This window comes from Pseudochaenichthys georgianus, chromosome 15 (genome assembly GCF_902827115.2).
Source record: "Pseudochaenichthys georgianus chromosome 15, fPseGeo1.2, whole genome shotgun sequence".
Taxonomy (NCBI): Eukaryota; Metazoa; Chordata; class Actinopteri; order Perciformes; family Channichthyidae; genus Pseudochaenichthys; species Pseudochaenichthys georgianus.
The window spans coordinates 28,422,523-28,447,450 of record NC_047517.1 but is presented as its reverse complement, the minus strand read 5'-3'; the positions used below and the strand labels follow the sequence as shown (position 1 = coordinate 28,447,450).

Below are 24,928 nucleotides of genomic sequence, written 5' to 3'. Positions count from 1 at the left end.
TGACTTACTGAGGACAATCCATCGTAAGAGCCATTAGAAAACAGACCTCTAACGATACTGTGGGACAAAAAGTGGGTCCAATTAAAATTAAATCAATGAATACCATCCTTACTTGGAGCGGGGAAAAAACACAGCCATACTTTCATTTTTCTCTTGAAAGATACCCACAATATGTTTCACAGAGAGGTGTAATGGGGGAAAATACATGCTCAACTGCAAGTACTTATTTCAATCAATTTCCCGGAGCTGGATTTCACAGGTCACTTGCTGATAACACGCTGTGGAATAATGCCACAGTGTGCTTCTCAAAGCCTACCTGACAAGCTGCCTGACAGTGGGGGAGTGCGAGCACGTGTCACGTCAGCCCTCTAATTGGACACAAGGACCTTCCTCCGTGGAACCTTGTCGCGCTCCACACAAACTCACAAGGCCTTCAAACCGGGCCCATCTAACTTGGCAACGAGTGTCTGCTCCACTCCTGTGGAGCTGGTGCTAAATACCACAGTTGTAATGAGACAGGCAGGTATGGGGACATGGCTAGTGGATAACATGCTTTGACACATGCTAAATCTATTGTGCCAACTGGTTACAAGCAACTTGACTGTGGCGATGACATTTATACATGTTATCCTCACTCACAGCAGTTCATTCTGCAGGGTGAATTAAAAAAACGGAATAAATAAGATTAAAAAAACGTCTCAGGAATTGTAAATGTACAACGCTCATATGGAGCATTTCGTGTGTGTTTGTGAGTCCTCCTCTAAACTTGTTTACAAACCTCTTTGAATGCCTTTGATTATAGCATATCTTTACTGTAGGCCACACCCCATCACTGACCAGTAACCAACCGGGTACCAAACCCAACCCTGCAGGACAGGAAATGAAAAGGAAGCTCTCCATCTGATCAGCTTCTGAGTCTGGGACTTCAAAGTGACGGCAGGGTGGAGAGGAGACGTAAGGATAGGCCCGAGTCACAGGCCCAACAGCACAGGGCCTATCTGATGTGCTGCGATAAAGGCGTCTGTGTTTGTTTATTTCATTCTTTTTTAGGGAAGAGGAGGGTCCAAGACTACATAACAATTTGCTAAGAGTGGAAAAGGAAGTGAGTTTGATTTTGGTTTGAAGAACTGAAAATCACTATTTATATGTCGGATCTGCTGAGTTAAGTCTTCCTATTCAGTTTGGGAAGACATGGAAATGCATTTTTTTTTTTTAAATAAATAAATTGTTGAGGCTTAACTAAAAATAAACCTTAAGACTAATGAACATCTTCCTTTTCCACCCCTTACAAGGTTGACATTTCTTGATCTCCACCAGTATTGAGTGAAGCACACATGACCTCTTTGTCCTTATGTTGATGAATGACTGCCTCATACCCATTTTGTCAGATTTTGGTGCAGTGGAGTCGATAGCGTCACCTTGACGAGGAAAGTTTGTGATCCATCAGCCCTCAAGGCTGTCTGGCCTCAACTACAGCCTGGCAAGAGCAGCTCACTGTATGGGGCATCTACTCCATCCAAAATCCTTCACCCAGTGTGCTCCGCTCTTGTGAGGTCGAACGAGTGGCTCTTATTACTGCCGCTTTACAGTGAGGGAAAAAAAAAAAGAAGAAAAAAAACACTTGACTTGTACTAATAGCTGCGAAGCCATGCTGGTCACCAAAGGTCTGAAGACGAAGCACCCTGTCAGTGCCCAGCTTGGGAAATTAGCAAATAATGTTCCCTTCCCCCTGACAAATGTGTGACAGCTCGCCTTCGCCAATCATTCTCTCCTAACGTTATGATGCATGTCCTGGATCCCCACTGGAGGATACAGGCGAAGTTTACTGACCCTCAATTTACCCATGACAAATGGGGTCTCTGTAAATGGGCGTTTTCTGGGGCGCAGAAGGGGTTCATTTTAAGCAATCGTGGTTATGTGGATGTCACTGATTAGGATAAATAGAGGCTGAGTGTGTTAGGACTGCTTGCAGAACCATATTACCAAGGGCCTGCATGGTCGCCCCTGGAGGGACGCTCTCGTGGAAATTTGTCCAAGATAGAAAACCAAAAGCTCTGATGCAATTAGGAGCTTAAATTGGATGAATTGTACGCTCAAAGTTTTTATTTATGATTTACTCCTTCATACAGCACTTTAAGTACGCAGTCAAAAAGGTTAGCATGCCGCAAATGAGGCGGAAAATTGAGACGTTTTGTTTAAGAAATGATCTGATCAAACCAGCAAATACTGTTTGCAGTGCTTAATAAAGTGTAAAGTATAATAAAGTATTGACCTCGGGAACAGCCAGGAGTTTCTCCTTTTGATTTCCTACAACCTTGCTGGCAGCTGGACCAATGGATAACCAATACATGGATTAGACAGAGGACACGCTAGCAAGCTCCAAGGGACAACATTTTGTTAGAAGGGAAAAAAGGTATTAGACAATAAAATAAAAAGCCAACATGTCTTTTCTCTAAAAGGGTGCCAATTAAAGTGCAAATATAGGCTCCTTGAAGCAGTCAGTAAACTACAGCCTGCTAAAGTTTTATATAGTATGTCTATTTGTCTCATTAGTGTGTCAAACGTTCAATAGTCAATGCCAACAGGATTATTTGACATACATTACAGGGTGCTCTCTTTCTGAGAATGGATTGTGAGTGTTGGAGCCGTTCCAGGGCACTAGCCCGAGTGAGGACGTGTCCCTTTGCTGTTTCGAATTGGCTGCAGTCTCCTCTGTGTTGACTCTTGGTAATGTGTGATAATTTCTTAAATTGAGTGAGTTAAATCTTCACAATTAGGGTGGTGGTGCAAGAAGAGTCAACATGAAAAGCAAGGTCTAAAAAGGCACTCCTCTCAAGCGGTGCTCTTAAGTCACGCTTGCAGCCATTCGCTTTGATAACTAGACCTTTGATATGCACATGTTTCTCTCCAATATGACACTGTGCCTTTCAGGCGGCACTGGAGCCCTACATGCCCTTTAAGGCCCAGGTAATTTGCTATTGTAACTCCGGATCATTTCAAACCTACTCGCTCATGTAGTGGCAATTTCTTTTCAAGTGCCATCTCAAGAAAAGAAACGCTATGATTTGAAAGGTTTCCCTCTTTAATACATGATGTACTCTCTTGTGCTCAATGCATCAGCCCATTCACATCTTAATGTCAGACAGAAGTAGCTAACATCCTCTCACCTAGCAATCACAGCACATATGGAATCAGTGGTACCTAATTGTAGCGTTATGCATTCGGCTCTCTTTAACGGTCTCTTTCTCTCAAGCGTCAACCTTTGTCCAATCAGGGCGAGCCTCACAGGGAATAGCAGAGCAGAGGAGCCGGACCTGTCTATTCGTGACTTTCTCTTTTAATTCAGCGCACTAATCAATTGTACCACCATTGCCTCCAGGGGTAATTGTATCTTTATACTAACTGGAAGTGAGTAGGAACCCAGGGAAGACAGAGAGGAAGAATGGGATGGGGCGGGGGGGGGTTGAAAAATCAACAAAGATAGAGAGAAGGGGACACGTTTCCCCAGTAAAACCTGATGGTAATCATCCCAATCCGCTTAGCCTCTGTGACTAATGGGGTCTGTTCTTAAGGGACCTGGCACTTTCACCAGGGTGCTATAGAAGCCATTAATGTCTTAACTTATACACCTTCTCAGGGCTGTGCAGTAACACATGTACACACGCACTCACGCACACACTTTTTTTTCCTCTCGTTCGCTCTCACGCGCTCCCGCAAACAGACACACACACACTTACGCAGCCACACTACACTCCTGTTTCATTATCCTGGTGCCTTGTTGGCCTCTGCTCCGCTCCTGCTAGGGAGGTTAAATGCAGGAGAGCTAGGCCAGACTGCACGGTTGGAGGAGAAGGGGACGGATGGCTGGGGGTGGTAGAGGTGGTTTTTGGGGAGCGAGAGAGGGGGGACTTGATGAGAAACAGCTGCCCCAGGATGGAGGGGTCTGGATGGGGGTTTCCGATGGGGAGGGTGTGGGGGGGCTGCGGGTCCAGTCCCACACTTTGCAATTCTGCTGCGCTCAAGGCCAGGGCTGTGCTGGAGGCCTGGGGGAAGTGAGAGTGCTTTGACGCTGTTCCCCCTGTTTCATTCTGCCCATCAGAGTTAGAACAGACAGAGGCTTCCAGGTCAGACAGGCTCCGACCCCCGCAACCTCTGTCTCCTCGCCAATGATGACAGATAAGACCACCACTTCCTTCTGTTAGCCAAGATAATCAGATCCCTTACTTATAGTGTGACATACACACCCTTTCCGCCTCACACACTCTCTCGTCTCCTTCTCTCCCATGAATTCATATTCAACACACATGAGAATAACTTTCAGGCACACTCGTGCACTTAACGTGGATATTGCTTTTCTAATCTGATTCATAAAAAAATGAAACCATATTTTGCTTTACAAAATCAACCAATTAGCAGAAAGCATTATCTGTCTCAGTACAGGCAGATAAAGAGAATTGGCAGAATGAGATATCCTGACAGCTTGAGTCTAACAGAGCTTGGCAGCGCCCTCGTATGATGGCAGGTCAGAGGGGGATCGAGTTGCACTTGTAGGAGCCCCTCCACGAAACACCTTTTCCCTAGCAGTGCAGATCTCACACTTTTAACATTCAGCAAGCGGGGCCCTGGTTAGTTCATTATTAGGACTCGGGGCTGAGGGCTCCATCCAGATCCAGACAGATGGAGAGGGGGGGGGGGGGGGGGGGGGGGGGGGTACAAGAGAATTCTGTAGAAAAGAGCTAGTGTAAGGTTTTTTGACTTACCAGTATAGACAAATCTCCCAGGGGCACCTTTGCAGAACTGCTTGGACTTGTAGGACAGCGTGACTTCCACGACACCAGGGATGTGCCGAGGTGGAGTCTGGACACGGATGGCGTGGGGAGTTATCAGCTGTATTACACAGGAAACAGACAAATAAATAATGAGCCCAAACCACAGAGTGCTGTTACAATACAGGGTGAACAAGTGAAATAAAAGTAGTTCATTTCTAACTATGATTGAATTTAAATCAAATCTATAACAAAATCTCCATCATACCTCGCTCCATACGAGCATGGTGCCAAACACGACTTGTAGGCCATCAAAGAAGTTGTCCCCTATGATGATGACAGTGGCTCCTCCAGTGGTCCATCCTTCACTCGGGCTGATAGCTTTGATGCACGGGGTGGCTGCTTATCCAAGACAAAAGAGAAAGAGCCAATTCAGCACCTGAGATTCTTTCTGTACAGACACATTACGCCATCACCTCCATGTCTCTCTCACAAAGACGTATCATGGAAATTGCCGCTGGAAAAGAAATGATGGATTTGTCCTTTAAGGCATGAGAATCAAAACCATTTATCAGCGCGCTGGAGTGGTGTAGTTAAGCAGACCCTTCAAATGGTCCACTTCACAAAGGCTAAATGCCGGGCTCGCCAGGAAAATGATTTGATGGAGCAAATTATGTGTCAGGGCAAATGTAGCCATCAGAATTGATTAAGCATGCACCCGCATGTACAGTAACATTTCAAAGTTGAACAGATGTTAAATGAGTCAAGAATACGGGCTGTTATAGTGGAAATGACAAGCTAAAGCTTTGCTGGTTCATGTTATTTCATTACCTTTGTCTGCATATGCAGTACAGTGAAGGCACACTGAGTGTAGCTTCAGGTTTCATAACGTGAAATGCACTCGTGAATTATTCAGATTGTGTTTTTTTTTCTTTCTTTTTGTGATCGATTCAATCCATTTCATATTGTTTATTACAATGCTTTTCATCTGGCATGACTTCTGCTACGTAGCGCTGCCATTCATCAACAGTCCGGGTTGTTATTATAATCTAATTTGAGTGATCTGGTGCCTCGCATTCACTGTCATTTGATGCATTACCTTAATATGGTGTTCAGCACAACACCGTGTTTACAACAGAAATAGCATGACAGCTAGCCATAAAATAGCAATATCACATTTAATCTATTTCCATCAATATCTTTTAATACACTATGAATTGTGAATGTTTTTTTCTACTCGTCAAAATGTGAGTAACTATTTCAGCAAGTTCTCTCTTTCTTTACAAGCTCACTTCTAAACCTCTATTATCCTTTCTATCCAGTAAGTAAATCACAGTCGGCCATTGTTGTATGGATCACCTCCGACAAGACATCTCCCTTTGTTTGCCTTGCTGTTGGGTCTGTTCAGGTCATGTTTGCTCTCTCTCACTGCCCATAAAGTGCACACACACACATTGGTACTACAGGGAATCTGACTTTAACAGGCGCTGTTGACTTCATGCTAATCACCTCGTACAGATTTTCATTTGTGAGGCCTGGAGGAGTGACATTTGCTTTCCTTAATTGCGAAGCGGAGCGTCTGAAAGAGGACCAACCCTCTATGGGCATGCTGGGCCCCCTCTAAGGGCCTGACCTTCATCAGTGCGGACGATTACAGCAAATAATTCACCCTTCAAAATTACTGTAAACAAATTGACTTTGGGGATGAGAGAGAGGGGGGGCAGGAAGGAGGAGGAGGAAAGAAAAAGTGCCTGATGGTGACGGCGACTGTTGGGGGGCAGCTGGAGCCTGAAACCTACGACAGGCATACACAATCATGCACACACGCACACACACAAACACAGGCGCACCATCTCGGAAATCCCAGTGCCCCCACCCACACACAGAAGGACCCATGGAGAGGCAGCGACTGAGGCCCTAAGCCGTCCACCCTTCTGCCTCAAAATTTGCATATGTCTCAATGCACAGACATAGAGGGGAGCATGTGCTGAATGGGGACCGTGGCGAAGTGGATTACACAGTCAGTGCAGGCGATCTGATGACAGACACGCACAATGCCCCCTCAGCAGATGATAGGCATCATGAGGAGTGGACGGATGAGGATGCAAAGAGCCGGCTTGCCGTTGCGTCACTAAGTCTTTGCAAACTTTGCGCTACAGTAGTGGAAATTCAATCTCATATGTCATAGCTTGTTTTTGTTTATTCTGGTCTGCTGAGTTGTTACCCTATCAATTTGGTCTGTGTGCTTGAATTTACTTCAAGATCCACTTTTCTGTGTAATGACCTCGGGCAGCCGATCTGTGATCCTCCCTAATCTTTCTCCTCGGTGGTTAGGGCTAGCCGTAGAGGACGTCAAAACTGATCTGAGATCTGAGCGGAGGAGGTCTCAGCTCTAGTATTGTGACACTCAAACAGGTCTGATGTGGCCCCGCGAAGCCGTCCTTTGTTCTGCCTGCTGAAATGTGTTGTAATTGTGCTGTGGGATGTCCAGATGGTCGGTTGATAGTGCAGCTGATGGGATTATACCTTTTACCTCTCCCTGGGCCATCTGTTCCCTTTGACTCTCTCTCTCTCTGTGTCTCTCTCTCCCTCTGCCTCTCACTCACTCTTAACCTCTCTCTCTCATTCTCTCTCCTTCTCTTTCTCCTTTCCTTCTATCCCTTTTCCCCCTTCCTTCTTTTTTCCCTCTCTTTCTTCCTCTTAGGCCCAGCAGTCTGGATTCACTTGTCTTTATTGCATAAACCCTAACAGCATTACAGCCACTTGGCATGCAAATGAGGCAGGCGCTGCAGGCTCTGTGCTGAGTCTCCTATATTGTCTGGGGCTCTATAATGGTGGAACTGAGCTGAGGAACGTGTGTGTGTGTGTATGTGTGAGTGTGAGTGAGAGAAAGCGTCTGTGTGCGTCGGTGCTGTGCTGTTCGTGTGTGTCTGCATGTGTGGGGGGTGACGCTGTGTGTGAAAGACCCGGCTATTTGTGAGCATGTTTATGCACCTTTGAGCCTGAATCTATACATGTGTGAGTGACAGGCAGCCACAAAGCACATTCGTGTCTGAATGCATAATATCCTTGTTGTGTGACAGTACACACAAGTGAACCAAAATGTCACATGGTGAGATTCAGTCTGTCACACACAGGCTATCCCGTGTGTGGGCCAATAGGGGGCAGCACCTCTTGATCAATGTGAGCAAGTCAGTGCAAGTGCAGTGTGAGCTGAGAGTGAGGATGCCTCTCTGTTTCAGCCACACACAGTCAGTCAGCCACATTTCTGAGGCTTCTCGCCCATTGAACTCTGGAGGAAGAATGTGTTGCTAATTTAAAGCACGCTGTCTGTCTGCCTGATAGTTGTCAGAGCACTATGGAAGACATGACTCGAATTACATTTTATGGCCAAGTCTCCTTTTCTCACGTCTCTGTTTGTTAAAGGTGACTCAAACAAAGCCGGCAATCAGTGTTGATGCATGTTAAATTAGTTTGCTATGGTGCTGAGTCTGAGAGGGAAGAAAAAAGAAGAAGAAGATCTAAACTTGTGAGGTCACATGTGGTTAAGCAGAGGGAAGGTGTATTAAAGTTATTAGACAAAGACATGTTCAACTGGGCGGTTGACAATAGCGTCTTTTCTTGCTTTACGGGGCGTCACTCTGCTGCTTTGAAGAGTGTGGTGAAGAGAGGAAGAAAGGGATGGGTTGGGGTAACCTGTAAAGAACACAAGCGCACACACTCACACACACATATAGAGACACACAAAACACACGGGGTCCCATGGGAGAGGGGGAACATGGAGGCGAGGGCTCAACCTCTTTAATTGCTCCCCTCATTAAGAAACTGGTTGCTAGGCGATCCACACCTATCGTGTCATAAACGTGAAACACACAAACAGAACGTCAGCGAACATAATGACTTTGGTGCTCCGGGCAGGACTTTAATTATTTGATTTTGTTCTCCAGTAGAGGAGTCATTAATAAAGACAAAAACAAATAGATTAGCTATATCCCCCACTAGGACCGGAGAGCACCGAGATATATTAATTGTCTAGTTTTTTTTTTTATTAGTCGTTGTTGTATTAAACATTACATTTGCTTTTGGTGATAGAGCCATTAATGCCCATTAATGTGTAGAGAAGCTTGTTTTAGTCAGTGGTGTATATAAACTGTTTGCCCAGCCATAATTGGCTCTTGAAATCTGAAGATAAGCAATTTGCACAATTGGCCCAAGTCAGTTTCTTTTTTCTTTCGATCTTTCAGCTGCGTGTGCTCCCATCTGCGAGTGGAGGCCATGAGGGTCATAAGGTTACGTTTAGTGCATTTTACTTTTTGGATTTCCCATGGTTTGGTGGTCCTTCTTTTTTCCCTTTTGGCTGAGCAGGCAATCAGTCTATCATATGGAATCAGTTGGAAGAAAAACAGTAAGTTCTGTTTTTCTCATAGCCGCCCCCCCCCTCCACACACACACACACACACACACACACACACACACACACACACATGCAGACACACACACACACACCATCCACACACACCATCAACCCACTCCCCCCTCCTTTCACTCGTTCTCCTTCCTCCCCCTGTTTCAGCTCACTCACAGCTAAATCTGCAGAACCCAATGACAGGAAATTGACCTCACAGCCAAATTCTTAAGCAATTTGATCATGTTTCACATGGGCTTTTAGGACACATGTAGGTGCATTAGGAGACTGGAAGTAGTAAAACATTTTAAAATCGTGAATGAGCCTGAGTATTACCCTCATCAATAGTGATATCGACAAAACAAATGCACATAGTAGTGCATACTGTTTCTAGTAAAGAAAGCAATAGGTAGGCACAAAGAAACTTTAAAAGTGAAATGAAAGCGATGGAGGAACTAATGATTCAAAGGAACTAATAGCAACTATGTGTGTGTGATTTGTAAAAAAAAGTTTAAAAGACACTAAAAAAGGAAAATGGAGCGTAGCAAATTATAAGATGTAAAAATGTGCCTACCATTCTCCAGATAAGGACACGTACCTTCTGAAGGGTCGAGTCTGCGAGCCCTTCGCCCGTGCTTGGAGTTGTTGTGTACGAACATGTTGTCGGAGACAGCCAGGACATGGCCGTCCACATTGACGGTCGTCGATACGACAACCTGCAACAGAAGTGAAGGTGAAACATGCAATTTAATACATTGTAGGGAAAAAAAGAAAAGCTGAGAAATATGGTTATAATGACAGCCTCACTAGTTCTCTGGGGTACAGGGGAGACATGAATGCTTTAGAAACTCTGCTGTGTCCAGGTACATGCTCGTGTGCTATTGATTACTATTGTCAAACCTCATGAGTGGTTGTTCTCTTTAGAGATATCGCATTACAGTAACCCGGCTTCTCAGCCATTTTGTTTTTGCTTTTTAGTGTCTGCATTTGTGTGCAGCTAATTGACTTTTCAATCACTAAACTACCATTTCCGTTTGCTGACATCATAGCAGAAGCTCAGAATTATTGATCAGCTTGTCCATCTATTTGAGGATGGAAGGCCTCCCTTTTAAAATATTACTGGAGTCATTAGCAACTGAACCATGCTCCATCCCATTACTCTGCAAACATTTTACTAGGATCAGATTCCAAGCCACACTCCATATTTCATAATGCTTATTTTTGTTGTTGTTTTTTGGCTACCACATCTCCAAACAGTGAGTCGCATGTGAATGGCCAAAGTGTTTCTGAGCCGGAAACAGAGAGCCCCTCTCAGGTTTGCTTCGCCGGTAAGTGACCTCGGTGTAGCAGTGGAATTTAGGGGGGCGCTTTTTTTTTTGGTTGGTTTGGGAAAGGTGGGGGTGTAAGGGGGAGGGGGGGAGAGAAGGGGAAGTGAAAGAGCTCCATTCTTGTGAGCAGGTTCAGAGCTGGGCCAAGCTGAGGATGATGGATTGGGCCCTCTCTGGCCTCCAGCTGGTTTTTGGGGGTAATAAGTGGAGAGGAAGGCATGCAGAATACACAACTTTGGCTACAGAAACACCTATGCTGGAGCATCTGGGAAATCTATTTGGGGAGGAAATGGTATACTAACTGTTGGATGGAAGACAAAGGGCTGAACATCAGCAAAAAAAGAAAAACCTAAATCCTGATGTTTTAGTCTTAATGTAAATGTTTAAGTTAAAAAAACTAAAAACATTTTGTTCTTAAATTCCTTTTGACACACAGAAGCGAGAGGTGAAGCCCAGTGGCTGTCATGCATCAGTCCACATTCAGCCTTAGGGGAGAATTGAGGAGGCAGGGGAGGTCTGATGGTGACATCAGGAGGGGACATCCTGTCTTTTCTGTTTCATGTCCAGGCTTCCTCCTGGAGGATGCTGGCTGGTGTGTCTATCACAGAACAGAGCTGTGTCTGACGGACGCCCTCTTGTAGTTTGTCGCTATCCTGATAGGACAAATCACACTAAACTCTCTCACCTTGACCTAGAGGGCTGCTCGTGGTGAAAGTGTCTCGGTAAAATGGATGGATGGTTGGATACATGGATCAGCAGGCGGGGGGGGGGGGGGGGGGGTCGATAATTTCAAGGATCAACTCCTTGCCGCATTAGAAGCGAGAGAGTTAAAGAAGCTGTAAAAGTGCTCAACGGTGATGTCCTTTTAGTGTAAATCGCACCATTTTATCAGCCCACAATAATGATGGTTTTCAGATGGCTTAAGATGGTTTTCATTGGCTTTACAGTGCACTGCATATGTGTGAGTTTAAGTGTATGCATATGTGGGTAAGAATGAGAGAGGGATGTAGTGAAAGTAAATATATGCACTCCAGCTTGTATGGGCATCCATCCATATGTGTGTGCGTCTGCGTGCTTGTGCATATGTGTGTATAAGAAGGTATGCGTTTCCGCTGCCAGACAGATCCTGAGTTAACACTGTTGTTACATGTGGTTGGATCGTCCTCCCCTCTGCGCTGAGGCTCAGAAAGCTGTCAGGAACACAATTGATGGCACTCTTAAATCCTATATCCTTATTTGTGTCAGATGGTATTCCCTAATAAATATTCTGTCCAGAGCGCACAGGATACAAAATCCCTCACTCTCTCTTTCCCTGGGTTTTGCCTCCTTCAGTGCCAATAATAGAATTGAATTCATATGTGTGTCGATGTGACTTAGTGTAGCTGTGCATTTGTCACAGAGGGGAATTTGTGTGAGACTTCAGTCACCTGGAATCTGCGCATGTCTCTCGGATTCCCTGCATTCTTCAGACAGTTCTGATTGCACTTGAGGAAGAACTTGAGGAAGAATCTGAAAGAAAGCACAAAACAAAAGGAAACCCGATTAATTACACATTTTAAAAGACCAAGTTATGGAACATTATCGTGAGAATTATCAAACACTCCCACAGACAACGTGATATTGGATTATTTCAGTTTAGGAAGTCGCCGATTTATTTACTTCCGCCAAACAATCAAGCGCATCAGTCTCTTTGTCGTCTCATCCCCTCACCTGAGTTCATGGGTCTTTCTCAACACCCATCTGCCACTAACATACAGAAAGTCACTTGATATTCCACCCACCTCTTTAATCCCAGGACACCCCCTGTGCAATTAAAGTACTCCTGTTCAATAGGGAAGCAAATGAGGCCCACCTGTGACCAGGTCTTGTTTGAAGAGCATCAGGGATAAAGGACCTAACAAGGTGGGAGCGCGCCACAAAACTTATAGTCCTGTCAGGCAATTAGGCGGACACTCTTGGGACCACCGTATGCCGCACACACACAGACATACAACGCATACACACACCCATGCACTTGTGGGTGGGTGAGGCAATTATGCCACAAATTACAACCTGGCTAATCGTCTCCGAACAAATGTCACGTCTGAGTGAGATCTGGGCTTGGTTAGTTTGTAATCTGCCTTCCTGTCCTTCTCTCAGGTCTCGCAAAATGTATTGATAAAGCCGCACGATAAGAGCTGTTTATCAAATGTGGCGCCAAGACATAAAACAGTTAAAAAGAGGAAAATTAACAACATGGCAAATAAGATATATTGTCTCGGATTTAGTCTATTGTGTCAACTCTTACACAACCACACAGAATAAACAATGTAATTGACTTGTTTTTCTAAATTCTCCCTAAAGAATCATGACTGATTGTGCCTTCGCTTTCTGCTATTCATTAAAAAAATACCGTGCTGAGATATTTATTTTTCATCACATTGCACGAGCGTTACTATTTGCAATACTGTGGTTTCTATTGTAACACAACTTTGGCTCACAGAATCACAGTGGCTCATTGGATTACCATAGATTGCACCATAGATTGCATGGCCATTTCATTCCGCTAAATACAGTGGCTTGTGTGGCCTGAGAGGACGCTTTCACAACACTTAAGACTACTCCTTCACCCAGTGGGATCCTGGCCAGGCCATAAATCAGAGTCTGAAATGACCCTTCTAACCCTGGCCACATTAACACATGCACTGGTCATTTAGAAGCGTTCTTCGATAGACTCCTATACCTTGTGCTTAACTGAGGACCCAGGAGGGAAAGGAAAGGTGAGAAAATATTTTCACTCCACATCCAAGGAGCTTTGGCTTGAACATCAATAAAAGACGTTTTAACCCATGCCAGAATGCTGATTGCCTGTCGGTGTGTGGCGAGCCCATAAAAAACCTGACTTGTCATTAGTGCATTTCGCTTGATTGTGTTCACTGTGTTTTTTGGGTTGCATCTGTTGGCTGATCATCAAAATGACCATTATGTACTCTAATTCCCTGACCCTGTTTTTATTTCCCCAAAGAGTCATAATGTAGAGCAGCAGACATCTGCGGAAAGCAGACCTGAAATACGACTTTTATTTGTCTGTCGCCTCTCATACAGATTGGGTAAGGCCAGTGTGAGTGTGTGTGTGTGTATCTGCGTGCACATCTACATACGTATGTGTGTGTGAGAGCATGTGCATGGGCTTGCATAACCCGTTGGTGAATGTAATGTGGAGCAAGAGAAAGAATACATTACAGAGGCAATGCATTGACTTCATAAAAGAAAAACATTACTTCCAGAGTTGTTTCCTTTCTTGGATACTTTAATGCTTTTACATACTCTTCCTACTACAGCAAAACCAAAAGTTAAGAACCAATAAACACAAGAAATGGAGTGCCCACGCTATCATAAAGAGGCTCCTTTATGTTTACTGTTATGAAGGCAATTAAGCACAATTTCTCTTCTAAAAAGATAAGCTTAATTTTCATAGTCCACAGCCGTGGCAGCGCTATAGCATCCATTACATTTGAGTTGGTTAAGATTCTCCATGAGCACAGTGCAAATTGGTCCTTGGTGAGAAGGAGAGCAATTAAGACAAGGCCCCTCTCTCTCTCTCTTTTACTTCTTAAATATCTACAGAAGTTTGTGCTGGTGTTTTGGCACGCACAGAGACAAAAGGAGGTTGTTTAATTGTTTTTTAATGGGATATCAAGTCGTCGCTGCCATTAGATGTTGGCAATGGAGGGCAAAGGGGGATAGAGAGAAAGAATGAACTGCAATTAGGTTTGATTAAAGCTATCCTTCTCAATAATCAGCTGTTCTGACAGGACAGGGGGACCCTGGTGGCCGCTGAGATGGAGGAAGGTGTTGAGTGATATTAAGGCCAATGAAGGGGATATTAACATGGCTAATTAAAGCTCTTCCAAAGCCGGGAGAGGAGGCTCTCAGTGGACCTCACTGGATGAAATAATCGGCCAAGGCAGCTATCAGTTGGAGGAGAGAGAGGAAGGGAGTGTGGGTAGGGGTGGGGTGTAGTCCATCTGAGGGAAGGGGGGAGTAGAGGGAGGGATAGTGGGAGGCGTAAAGGAAAACTATGAAGTGTGAAGAAAGACAAAGAGGAAGACATCGACAGGCATATAGAGAAAGACTTCCAGGGCAGCCACGGAAGCTCATTTTGACATCAAGCCTCTCCGTCTGCATGCCTCCAGTCTGCCAGTATAACTAAGACCTGACATCAGCTTTTATCTCCGACAGCTCGTCATACAGGTCCAGAAATCAACGTTAAAACAATCCTGCTCATGCCTTGGTATAAGGCAATTAATACGATTCTCCCGTAGTACCTCCATGCTCGCCCGCTGCCGAAGCTACTAATCATGCCATAATGATTTCTCTCCCTCTGGTCAAAGGGGAAATAGATTGTCTCTTTAGTAATGCAGCAGGCTCGGTGCCTTCCACTCCCTGGCTTCACAGACCCGGTAATTGAGGAGAAAAAGGCCGACTTTGGCACTTTGACTGATTTGAGGGCTGCTAGACCCTCTTATCTTTACTCTGATCATTTTAGGCTGACACTCAAAGGAAGACCCATCGCCCTAATTCTAGCTCACCCTCTCGCATCATCAAACAGAGGGGGAACAGGAAGAAAAAAAGAAGAGAGAGAGAGGAAAAAAACAAACAGGCAGGGTGAAGAAGGCCTTCTCTCATTTAAATGGCCAACTTAATTGCAGGGTTGATGTCACTCATGCATTAATGTCCATCCCTTTGATTTGAGTGAAGAGGGCAAATAAGGATAATGCTGTATTATTAAGGAGGCTCCACCGGCAGTGGAGGCCAGCTCTCCTGTCAATTTCACTCTTTTATCCATTCATTTTCAGATTTGTGTTATTGTTAATGACTCGTATAAAAAAATGCAAATCAGATTTTTTTTTGTTTTTGAAGTCTTTTCACTCCTTGTTTCTTAGATAACAGAAACAACGCTATATATTTCAGTTTGAACCTTATTGTACAAAAGAGCTTCCCCTTATTTGTTTAGGTCGTTATACAATACACTGACAGATGGCCACAGTATTTGTAAGAGTCAGAGTACAATCTGCTGACACCAGATCTCTACGCTGAGATAGTAGTACACGGGTCAATAGCGTATCGGATTTCCAAAACGCCGGGGTCTTAATGTCAAGCCTCCTGCCTCTCCTACCTACTGCTCCAGTTATTAGGCACTCCACTGAACTGCATTCAGATCCCTGTTGTGACAAGGCGGAGCAGGTAAAACGAGAAATAGAGACACTTATAGATCTTAATCTTACCGAGCACTTATTTATGCAACTGAGGAGTCTTGGATATATATGCCAGTTAAGTCCCTGAGAGGCCCTAGTGGAGCTGCGTGGACATTTATGTCGTATTCTGGTTCGCCGCTGTCTTCTCTCGTCAAGCAGAGCTGTTTTTCTCGCCTTAGCTGAAGTAAACCACAGCACATTAACAATATTTGCTCTACCCCTGTACAAGCGCCGAGGGACCAGACCCACAGATCCTATCACTTCTTTATCAGGGAACAAGTGCCTCACTATCCAGCCTTATTGGGTTTGGGAGATTAACCCTTCCACTCACGGGCTCGGCCCATGTCCTCTGAGAGCAGCAAGCAGATGTCACTGTGATTATTATTGTTCGACATCAAATATCCCAAGTACATGTCTCGGAGAATTTATTGGGTATTTCCAAGGCCTTTTTTAGTTTTCATTCCTTTATTTTCTTCCGCTGCTATTGTCAGTTCATTTTGTTGTTTCATATTTCATATCTTTGTTGGTGGTGTGTTTGTGTGTTGGTGGGGGTGACACATAATGTATGTGCTTCCTCTGCACCCTAACATGTAGCTGTGTCCCTCCATTCATCCATCTTTACCCTCTCCTCCACCATCCCCCCATTTCTCTAATGGGCAGAGTGGCATTGACATTATTTCACTTGAGGATCCGTCACTCTGTCAATCCCTCTTCATTTAGTCCATGGCTACAGGACTCATTATGGTATCTCTTCCTCCTTCTCTCTGTCTCGTACTCTCACTCATTTTCCTCACCTCCTATCTCGCTTGCTCTCTGGCTCTCTCTCTCTCTCCGGACACTGTTAGTTTCTTACTTAAGAGAATAGCTCGTCTTCACAAATGGTTTTGCGTCAAACCCACTCCTAGCAAGCCCCCACTGATTCCCTTCAGGCTTTGGCACAGGTTTACTGTAACAGATTAGACGAACACTCGGAGCTCCTGCTAACTATCCATCACTTGCTAGCAGTGGACTAAGGCTGTGTACTTTATGCAGCTTTTAGCTCCAGCCCGCCAAATACTGCATGTTTAGCCCCGAGCTTTCTCTCTGCCTCTCCCATCCCCTCACATCAAGATACTGCTGAGGCTGTGTACTGTTGCACGCTGCTCTTTGTTTTACTCTGAATACGCCTTTTCTCTACCACGACTTTGAACACAATATAATAAGACACAAAACATAAATAATTCTGCGTTGTTTTGTCTTGCGTGGCCTTGTTGTAAAAATAAATCAAGCACTGGTTGCCGCTGTAGAGCCAACATCATCTACATCCAAACTGGGCTTCATAAATATTGGTGAATCATCACCAGCAACCACAAACCGGCGTGATGATGATTACTGATAATGGCTATGACAGTCTCAGCGAAGTCGGCCGTGAGGTTGCTGAAATAATGAAAAAGAATTACCTACATAAACAATGCAGCTCTCTGGAATATTTACTCTGCTCAACAGCTGGACTGCAGAGAGGTGTCTCCAGGTTATTTTTGCGAAGGAGGGAGAAATACCGTGCTTTGATTACTGGTCAGCATCGGAGCTCGGGGCCTAAGGAAATACCAGTCAGCACCTCCCTGCACTAGTAAGATGGAAGATAAGCATATGTTGGAACTGGCGGGGGTGAATAGTAGTATTTAGGGTGTTGGACGTGGGGTTCTGGAAGGCCCCAGAGCCAGTCTACAATGAGAGCCATACAGCGTCTCTCTCCTGTGGCACCTTGGAACGATCAGAGCCGGGCAGAGGAACGCAGCTCTACAGGCAGAGCCAGCAGGGGGGCTTTGACCGTTTACCCACAGCCATGCTGGATCCAGCATGGCTGTGGGGGCTTATTTGCATGTGTATTTGTGTGTGTGTGAATTATAGGTCGTGAGCCAGTGGTTTTTCTGTGTGTCCATGCATGCTCAAATGTATCCGAGTGTATTTCTACATCATATTATTACTAATGTATAATACATACATCTGAAGTGGCTGTCAGGACTGGTCAGTCATCATAAAACATGAGGCAGCCACTCTCACATCGCAGCCACATTAACACATTCTCAGAAGGACAAAAAAAAAAAAACACCCACTGTGGACTGTCATGTAGGCAGGGGGGGATAGAGACAGAAAGACAGAGAGCGGGTCGTTGCTTAAAGCTAACAGGTAACCTTTCTGTGCACCTAGGACAAAGGCAGGGGGAAAAAGAAAATGTCAAATTAAGAGAGGCCAGGCAGAGAGACGTGGCTGCCATATTTGTGTGAAAGCCCAGTGCTGTTGGCAGCAGAGATGGCTGCTTTCTGATTCATCTGGGGCCGTATGGCAAAGCTTTGTCAGTCTGTGCGAGGTATAAATAATTCAGGGTGAGAGATGGCAATTACAGGGCCCTGCACAACCAAAATGAATATTTTATAAGGACTAAAACTGCCCTGGAATGAATCACACACATGGAGTCACACACACATACACACACATACACACACACACACACACACACACACACACACACACACACACACACACACACACACACACACACACACACACAAGCATAAGTGAATGTGTGCACACGGACACACGTAAGCACACATTCACCCAAACACACACACACACACACACACACACACACACACACACACACACACACACACACACACACACACACACACACACACACACACACAAAGGTAGCACATATGAACCCTTAGCTGTGTTGTATTGTTGACAATATAACTATTTTATTATATAAACCCCTGCATTGTGGGTTAATAATGTTTAATATGCTTGAATGTGTGACTTCTCATAATATTTGTTTCAGGGTGAAAAAGCGTGTCAAATTGTTCTTCTATTGTATACAAATGTATTTACCGCCACAAACCAATATACCTGTTAAAGGTTTCAGTACCCTATTCAGTAGCCCGTTTGAAATACATTAGCAGAAAATGAAAAAATAAATGCGAGTGTTGTCAATATATAGAAAAGATCTACACAAAAAGAAGTCTCCAGAGACACCGAGCCTTTACTTTTGACCCTGTAAATATGGTCTTTGTGTGTGAGCAAAAGGGAGGGGAGGGGGGGGCAAAATGCTAATGGGAAAAGATTAAACCCAAAAGCCGCCTGGAGCATTTACCTCTAAAGGGTTTTGTCTGTCAGGTTTCCTGCAAAAACTCTGTCTTTATAATTCTGAGACAAAAAATAACATTGTTCCCAAGTCCTGAGGAGCGCAGTGGCTTGGTTGAATGGCCATTGTGTGGGCCTAGCTAATGATACCTTAGCTTTTGTGAGAGGGAGGCCAGGTAGGTCTGTGACATCAGCGACACACAAGTGCTTCTCTGTCCGGATGTTTAGGGAAGGATTTCGTCCATGGTGGGAAAAGGGTATGGAGAATAAACAGGTCCTGTTTTTTGTACCTGCATTATAAACCCCTCTGCCTAAGACAGAGGTAGGCCTATCCTGAAAGAAAAAAAAGCGTTTCTATTTTAAATCATAACCATTACTTTTATCTTGTTATGTGAATAAAATATATGTAGGCTACATCAATTTCTGGAAGGAATTGCTTCAGCAGAGAATGATGTAATACCACGGGTGGGTTTTTCTTTTTTCTTCCTCTTTTTATTTCAGCGGGAGTGTGGGCGTTTTATTTGTCAGTCCAAAGGGAAGATGGCAACCCTCTGAGGGAGGAGAGACCCCAAGCATGAAGACACAGATCGCATGTGTTGGAAAAAGTGACAGCGAGGCAAATGCTAAGAGAAAGCTGCTTCCTTACCGAACCGCACACTGTTAGCGATACAGCTAGCTGTTGTGAAGGCAGCTGACAAACCCGTAGCATGGCATGTCTCGCCCCGTTTGTGAGTTTTCAAAGAATATGATTTGCAAATAACATGAGTCTCTGGGCATAGACTGGGCATGTAAGTATGGTGAATAAAGCCCCCCTGCTCTGCTGAGGGAAACCCTTACTTGTCAGCTGAGCTCAGTTCTTTGTCAGGAACTTGACAGATAAATAGTGTTTTGCCGCGCACTCCTCCTGCTTTATGTACACAGAGGCATGTGTCTGCTTCCACATACAGGTTGACTTGCTTTAGGGAAGGAATTTGTTAAAAGATACCCCACTAGCTTCTTGGGGCAATGACTGAAAATATTGTGGACCACTTCAGACAGCCTCAAACAACAAACAATGGGGGTTGATGTGTAACCAGATAACACACAGATCGAATAGCTAGGTCTAAGCACCACTACAGGGCTTATTTTTCATGCAAATTACTACTAATGAGCTTCCTGAAATCTGACTAATTATATCAAAGTGATTTCTTTAATTAGTCTGTAATAATTCCTCGCATAAACATCATAGTAAACAGATTAAGCTATATAAAAATATCAATTTGTCACACTTTATACGAGATGCTGTGCAGTTGACGCTAATCTTGCTTCTCCAAAATGCCAAAGCAAACATTTATAAAAGAATTAAATATGTATTTAGAGAATGTTTGGTAACATTAAGGAAGCATATCTTTTGCATATTTGTCACGGTTTCCCCACAATGGTCTCTTTAACATATGGGGAAGGGCCTTTAAAGAATGAGAGGATATAATGAAGCAAGTGTAATAATTTAAACATATGTAGCTGGTGAGAGGGGTTAATAATTCAATATAAGTATTTAAAACACAATATAAAGTTCTGTGATTAAAAGTAATAAAATATCGAACTAAAACTGAGATAATGTTATTTTAATCCGACATCAGAGATTACAGCACTGAATGACTGGAAACACTGCATGTCAAATCCAAATACCTATTTGAAAAATAACAGACGACTTCAGAAAAAGATAAGAAATTGCATTTATCTACCACTTTGCACCTCTTGTTAATCCAACAACATTCCCCAAACCCCTGAAGAGTAAAAATATCTAATACACTAGCAGTCACAAGAGAACTCGTACGACTACCGATCTTTCTGATACCCTCAATCTGCACTGAGATGGATTAAACATTCAATTTGTTACTCGCCAGACCACCACCTAGGTTCACCACTTACCATACAAATGGAAAACACGCTAGTAATCTATTAGCCTGCCTGGTCTGACACTGTATTATGTTGTATTTGTATTATATTTACTTCAGGGAAATTACGATTCAAGTCATATTTATCTTCATGTGGAAATGTGTGTCTAAATGGAAATCACCTATAGTGCGAGGGTAGATGCAGAGCAATACTAATGTGATCCATGAACCGTGCGATTTAGTCACCCTCTATGGATGCACTATGGGCTGATTCTACATATCAAACATGCTCTCCCCCTGTTAAAGCCCGTACCCAGAGCCCCCGATGCTGTTTGATAATTATTACGCTTACATTACAACACAAGACCTTGCCTGTGGAGCTGGAAGAGACGCCCCCTTCCCCGTAAACAGACACGCACAGACACACATACATACACGCACACGCATGCACGCACGCCCTTTGTCATATACAGTAGTAAACAGCTTCCCAGTAAGCTGTTTGCACTTCACTGCCCGCTCTAGGAAATAAAAACAAAGAGCAAATTGGGGGTTTTGCGTCTCAGTGAATAAATAAGGTTGTTCTACTCACAGAATCCATTACCTTTTAAAACATGTGCCTAATGCGTTCAGCCTTTTCATTTTACAAACAAAGCCTAAATTAGGAATTAAATATATTCGTATTTAGATAACGGCATTAGCTTTATGACATCAATGTGAAAAAGTTGGACGCCATCCATATCATTCCCATGCTTCCATTGTTACGGTAAATTGCAATATTAATCCTGGCTCAAACCAACGTACTGTAGCTTTTATGCGGTACACTTGAATTATGCTATTGAAGTAATTGATAGTGATTCAGTCATTGAAGGTACTAATCCCATGATTCAGTTCATCTCTCTCAGTGCCATTTACCTCCAGATGTTTAGAGTTTGGGGTAATCAATAAAGAGGGAATAAAGATTGGCATTCACAATACTCCCCTTGACAAGCTCCAGCCGAATGTTTGTCAAGCAAATTAAACACACTTAGACTTTTCACCTGCTCCTACAACGACACCACATATGGCCGTGAAGTTAAAAATAAGAAACCCTGCATACATTACCATGCATAATGCACAACTCCCTCCATTTAATATGCAAATTTTGTAAAATATTACTGAATACCTTCTGTTCAGAATGAATAAATTTGAATTGCAATTAGAATAATCTTGTATAATTAATGAAAACTGTCAATTTTGGTTCCGAAGTAATTTGATTAGCATGTTGATAGGACACTTATCAAGTTCAGTAAACTGTTAGATTAAGAAGATGAAAAAAAAGATTCTAAGGATATTTTTCTCAACGGCTCTGACATTTTCCCTTGGCATTGTAAACAAAGACAGTAGCTGGCAAACTTCCTGAATCGAGGGGCGCGAGAGGGAGGGTGGAGAAACAGAAAAAGATAAATAGAGACGAGGACAGAGATAGAGAGCCTCTTGAGATAATCTGTGAATCTCAGTCCGCAGATGAAAAGGAGTCTATCGTCAAGGCTCCTGAGTGAGCTACTCATCTCTGCCCTCTGCTCTCCAGCTAAGCCCAAGTTTATGGGATTTATCTTGTGAACCATTTGTAGTTTTCACATCACATGATGAGTTAAAAACAGCACACAGCTTTTGTAAATGTTTCCAGGCTATAAATGTAGAGTTCTCAGCTAAAACCCACAGACAACTGATCCCAGTCTGCAATTCATCAGAGAGTAGCTATCTATTAGCGATCAACAAATTGATGCACGCCATTGTTGTATTGTATAAAACAGAACCATCTGTACTGTCTACAGATGAACAGAGCTAGTGACCTCCTTTTCCCCTCTCTTTCTCTGCTCATTAGCTACCCTGAACCTCTTTCTCTCCAGCTTTCAATTTTCAAACCCCCAAATGAGACCTAAATCGCTTGCAATACAGGTTAGCTTGAGGAAGGGGGGGGCAAACATCTGTCGCGCTAGGTACCCACATGCAGCTCGGGGTATCTCCTGCGAGGAACTTTGGGGATGTTTAATTCATAAACGCTGTCATCCATGTAAACCTCCTGATTTCATAATGACTAACTCTTGGTGGTTTAATTAATTTAATAATGCCTTTCAGAAGCCATAAATGAAAGGGTCTCTGAAGTGGTGCATTAATTAGCCGGCGCCGATGCTAGCCCTGTCAGACTGGTGGCTGTCAAAAGCGGGGCAAAGCGGAGGATGGGCACAGCTGACGTTCTGAGGTCACAGGTCATGCCAATCACGCTCCTCACCACACTTAATGAGTCATAATTTGTGTCTAGTATACACATGTATTAGGGTCAACCTGTGGTCATGTCCATAATTCTCTCCCCTTGCTACACTACAAAAAATTCTGTTGGGGCGACAAGGTAGTTACCGTCTCAGTAATAAGCAATGGCATGGCCACATTATGTTGCTAGTTGTATTTACATGACAGCCACCTCTGAAAGCACACTCTGTCAGATCTTTGCCTTTACATTTTATAAGGTTGATGTCGTTTCTGTCTACATCTTTCGCTTTAATTACAACGTAATTACTAACTCGCTCAAAGGTTATAACATAGAATAAATCAAACTTCATTAAAAGTATCGGCAACTCAACGCATGAGCACACAAAATCATCACAGAGCCAGACAGATTTTATTCCAACACTAACCCCATGCATCTCATAAGGAGCTTGTTTTCCTTTTTCATATTTCATAAATATGAACCAGGGAGGTTTGTGTCTGTGCCTGTCCATTTATTACCATAAAAATCAGCTGACTGAAGTATCTCACTATCTGTGGAGGCAATTAACTGTTTTGAGAGAATGCGTAATACGGGACTTTGTAATGGTATCATTTGGAGTCAAGGCACAGATGCGCCGTGCGGAGCCATACTGTAATTAGAGAGAAACGCTGTACAGGTTTTCCACTAATTAGCAAATTATGCTGAAAATAGCATCAAGCTAATTAACAGTTATTATGGCATTTTTGAAAGTATGACTTTAATTAGCAAAGTCCTGACGCAGGCAATTTCAAACTCGTCTCCAAGAAGATGAGGGAGAACGGAGAAGAAAAAAACATGGGGCATGATCAAGAAGATACCCAGATTATTATGATCCCGTCAAAAACTAAAGGAAGGAGAGAAAAAAAACAGGAGGGGAAAAAGAGTGAGTGAGTGAGGGAGGAGGAGGGGGAGGAGGAGGACCGGGGGGTAAAGCTTTTGTGTGTTGTGTCTGAATCTCCATCCAAATGAGGGGACATGTGTGCTGTGCCACGTTGCCAAGAGGAGCCCTGAGCCGTGTGCCCAGTGTCAGGTGGCAGCGGCTCACCCCTCAGCTACCAGGCGAAGACGAGAGTGAGCTCAGCTGGTGCCCACAGCCACTCACTTATTCTACTCCGCTGCACATTAAAGGAGCCCTCGAGTGGAGCCAAGCAACGCTAGCCAGCCAACCTGACAACAACACCCCACCTCCTCCTCATTTCCAACAGTTCCTCTTAGCACTTCCAGGGAACCCACCTTGGACCTAATGACGGTTGATTGACAGCAAATACAGCTGAAGAATTCTCCATCCAAATATCTCTCTTTTTGGAAGAGTGGAAATAGTTTCTGTTTGGATCATTCATCACAATTGTTGATGTTCAGAAGTGAGTATTTTGGAGGTGTTTTGTAGAAAAGGTTTCTTTAAGGCACCTGTGCAGAGTCTTTTGAAGGGAGGAAGTGTCACCAGTGGAAGTGGGGGAAAGAGTAAAAGAGGTGTGGAAGAGATGGAGGAAGAGAGGAGAGGGGTGGACTGAAGGGTCTTTGAAGGCCCAGTGTGTGAGAGGGAACAGAAGTGTGCCTAGCCCCAGGCAGCCTACGGCTCAGGCCCATTAGCTAGACTGACCTTGCCCGCGCCTTTGTCTTTGTGCTCTCCTCCCGCTGCTTCCCCTTCTCAAGCATTCCCTTTTTGTTGTCTCCGAGCGAGATTGGGAAGGGGGCCATATCTTTCAGCTTTCTAAACCTCCCAACCCCCCCATCTACCACTGCCCCCCCCCCCCCCCCCTTCCACCACCACACACTCCCCCACGCTTTGCCTGGAGCTTGTGCCCCAGAGGGCTCGGTACAGTGACACCCCTAGCCGGTGGCCACCTCTGCCCCGACCAGAACTTGGCTGGAGTGGTCAGTGCCCCGAAAGACCCCCAGAGAAAA

At 44.2% G+C, this 24,928-nt stretch overlaps 1 protein-coding gene across 5 annotated transcripts in view; it reads right to left on the bottom strand.

Annotated features, from left to right (window-relative positions):
* LOC117460144 (transcription factor COE3) overlaps positions 1–24,928 on the bottom strand; it is a 67,101-nt gene that overhangs the window by 15,913 nt on the left and 26,260 nt on the right. For 3 of the 5 annotated variants that reach the window (XM_034101396.2, XM_034101398.2, XM_034101400.2), the window contains exons 7-10: positions 11,927–12,008; positions 9,770–9,887; positions 5,035–5,168; positions 4,761–4,887 (exon numbers count right to left, since the gene is read on the bottom strand). In XM_034101396.2, the coding sequence (XP_033957287.1) occupies positions 4,761–4,887; positions 5,035–5,168; positions 9,770–9,887; positions 11,927–12,008 (461 nt within the window). The remainder of the gene's footprint in view (positions 1–4,760; positions 4,888–5,034; positions 5,169–9,769; positions 9,888–11,926; positions 12,009–24,928) is intronic. The other 2 variants (XM_034101397.2, XM_034101399.2) reach the window with 1 other exon arrangement.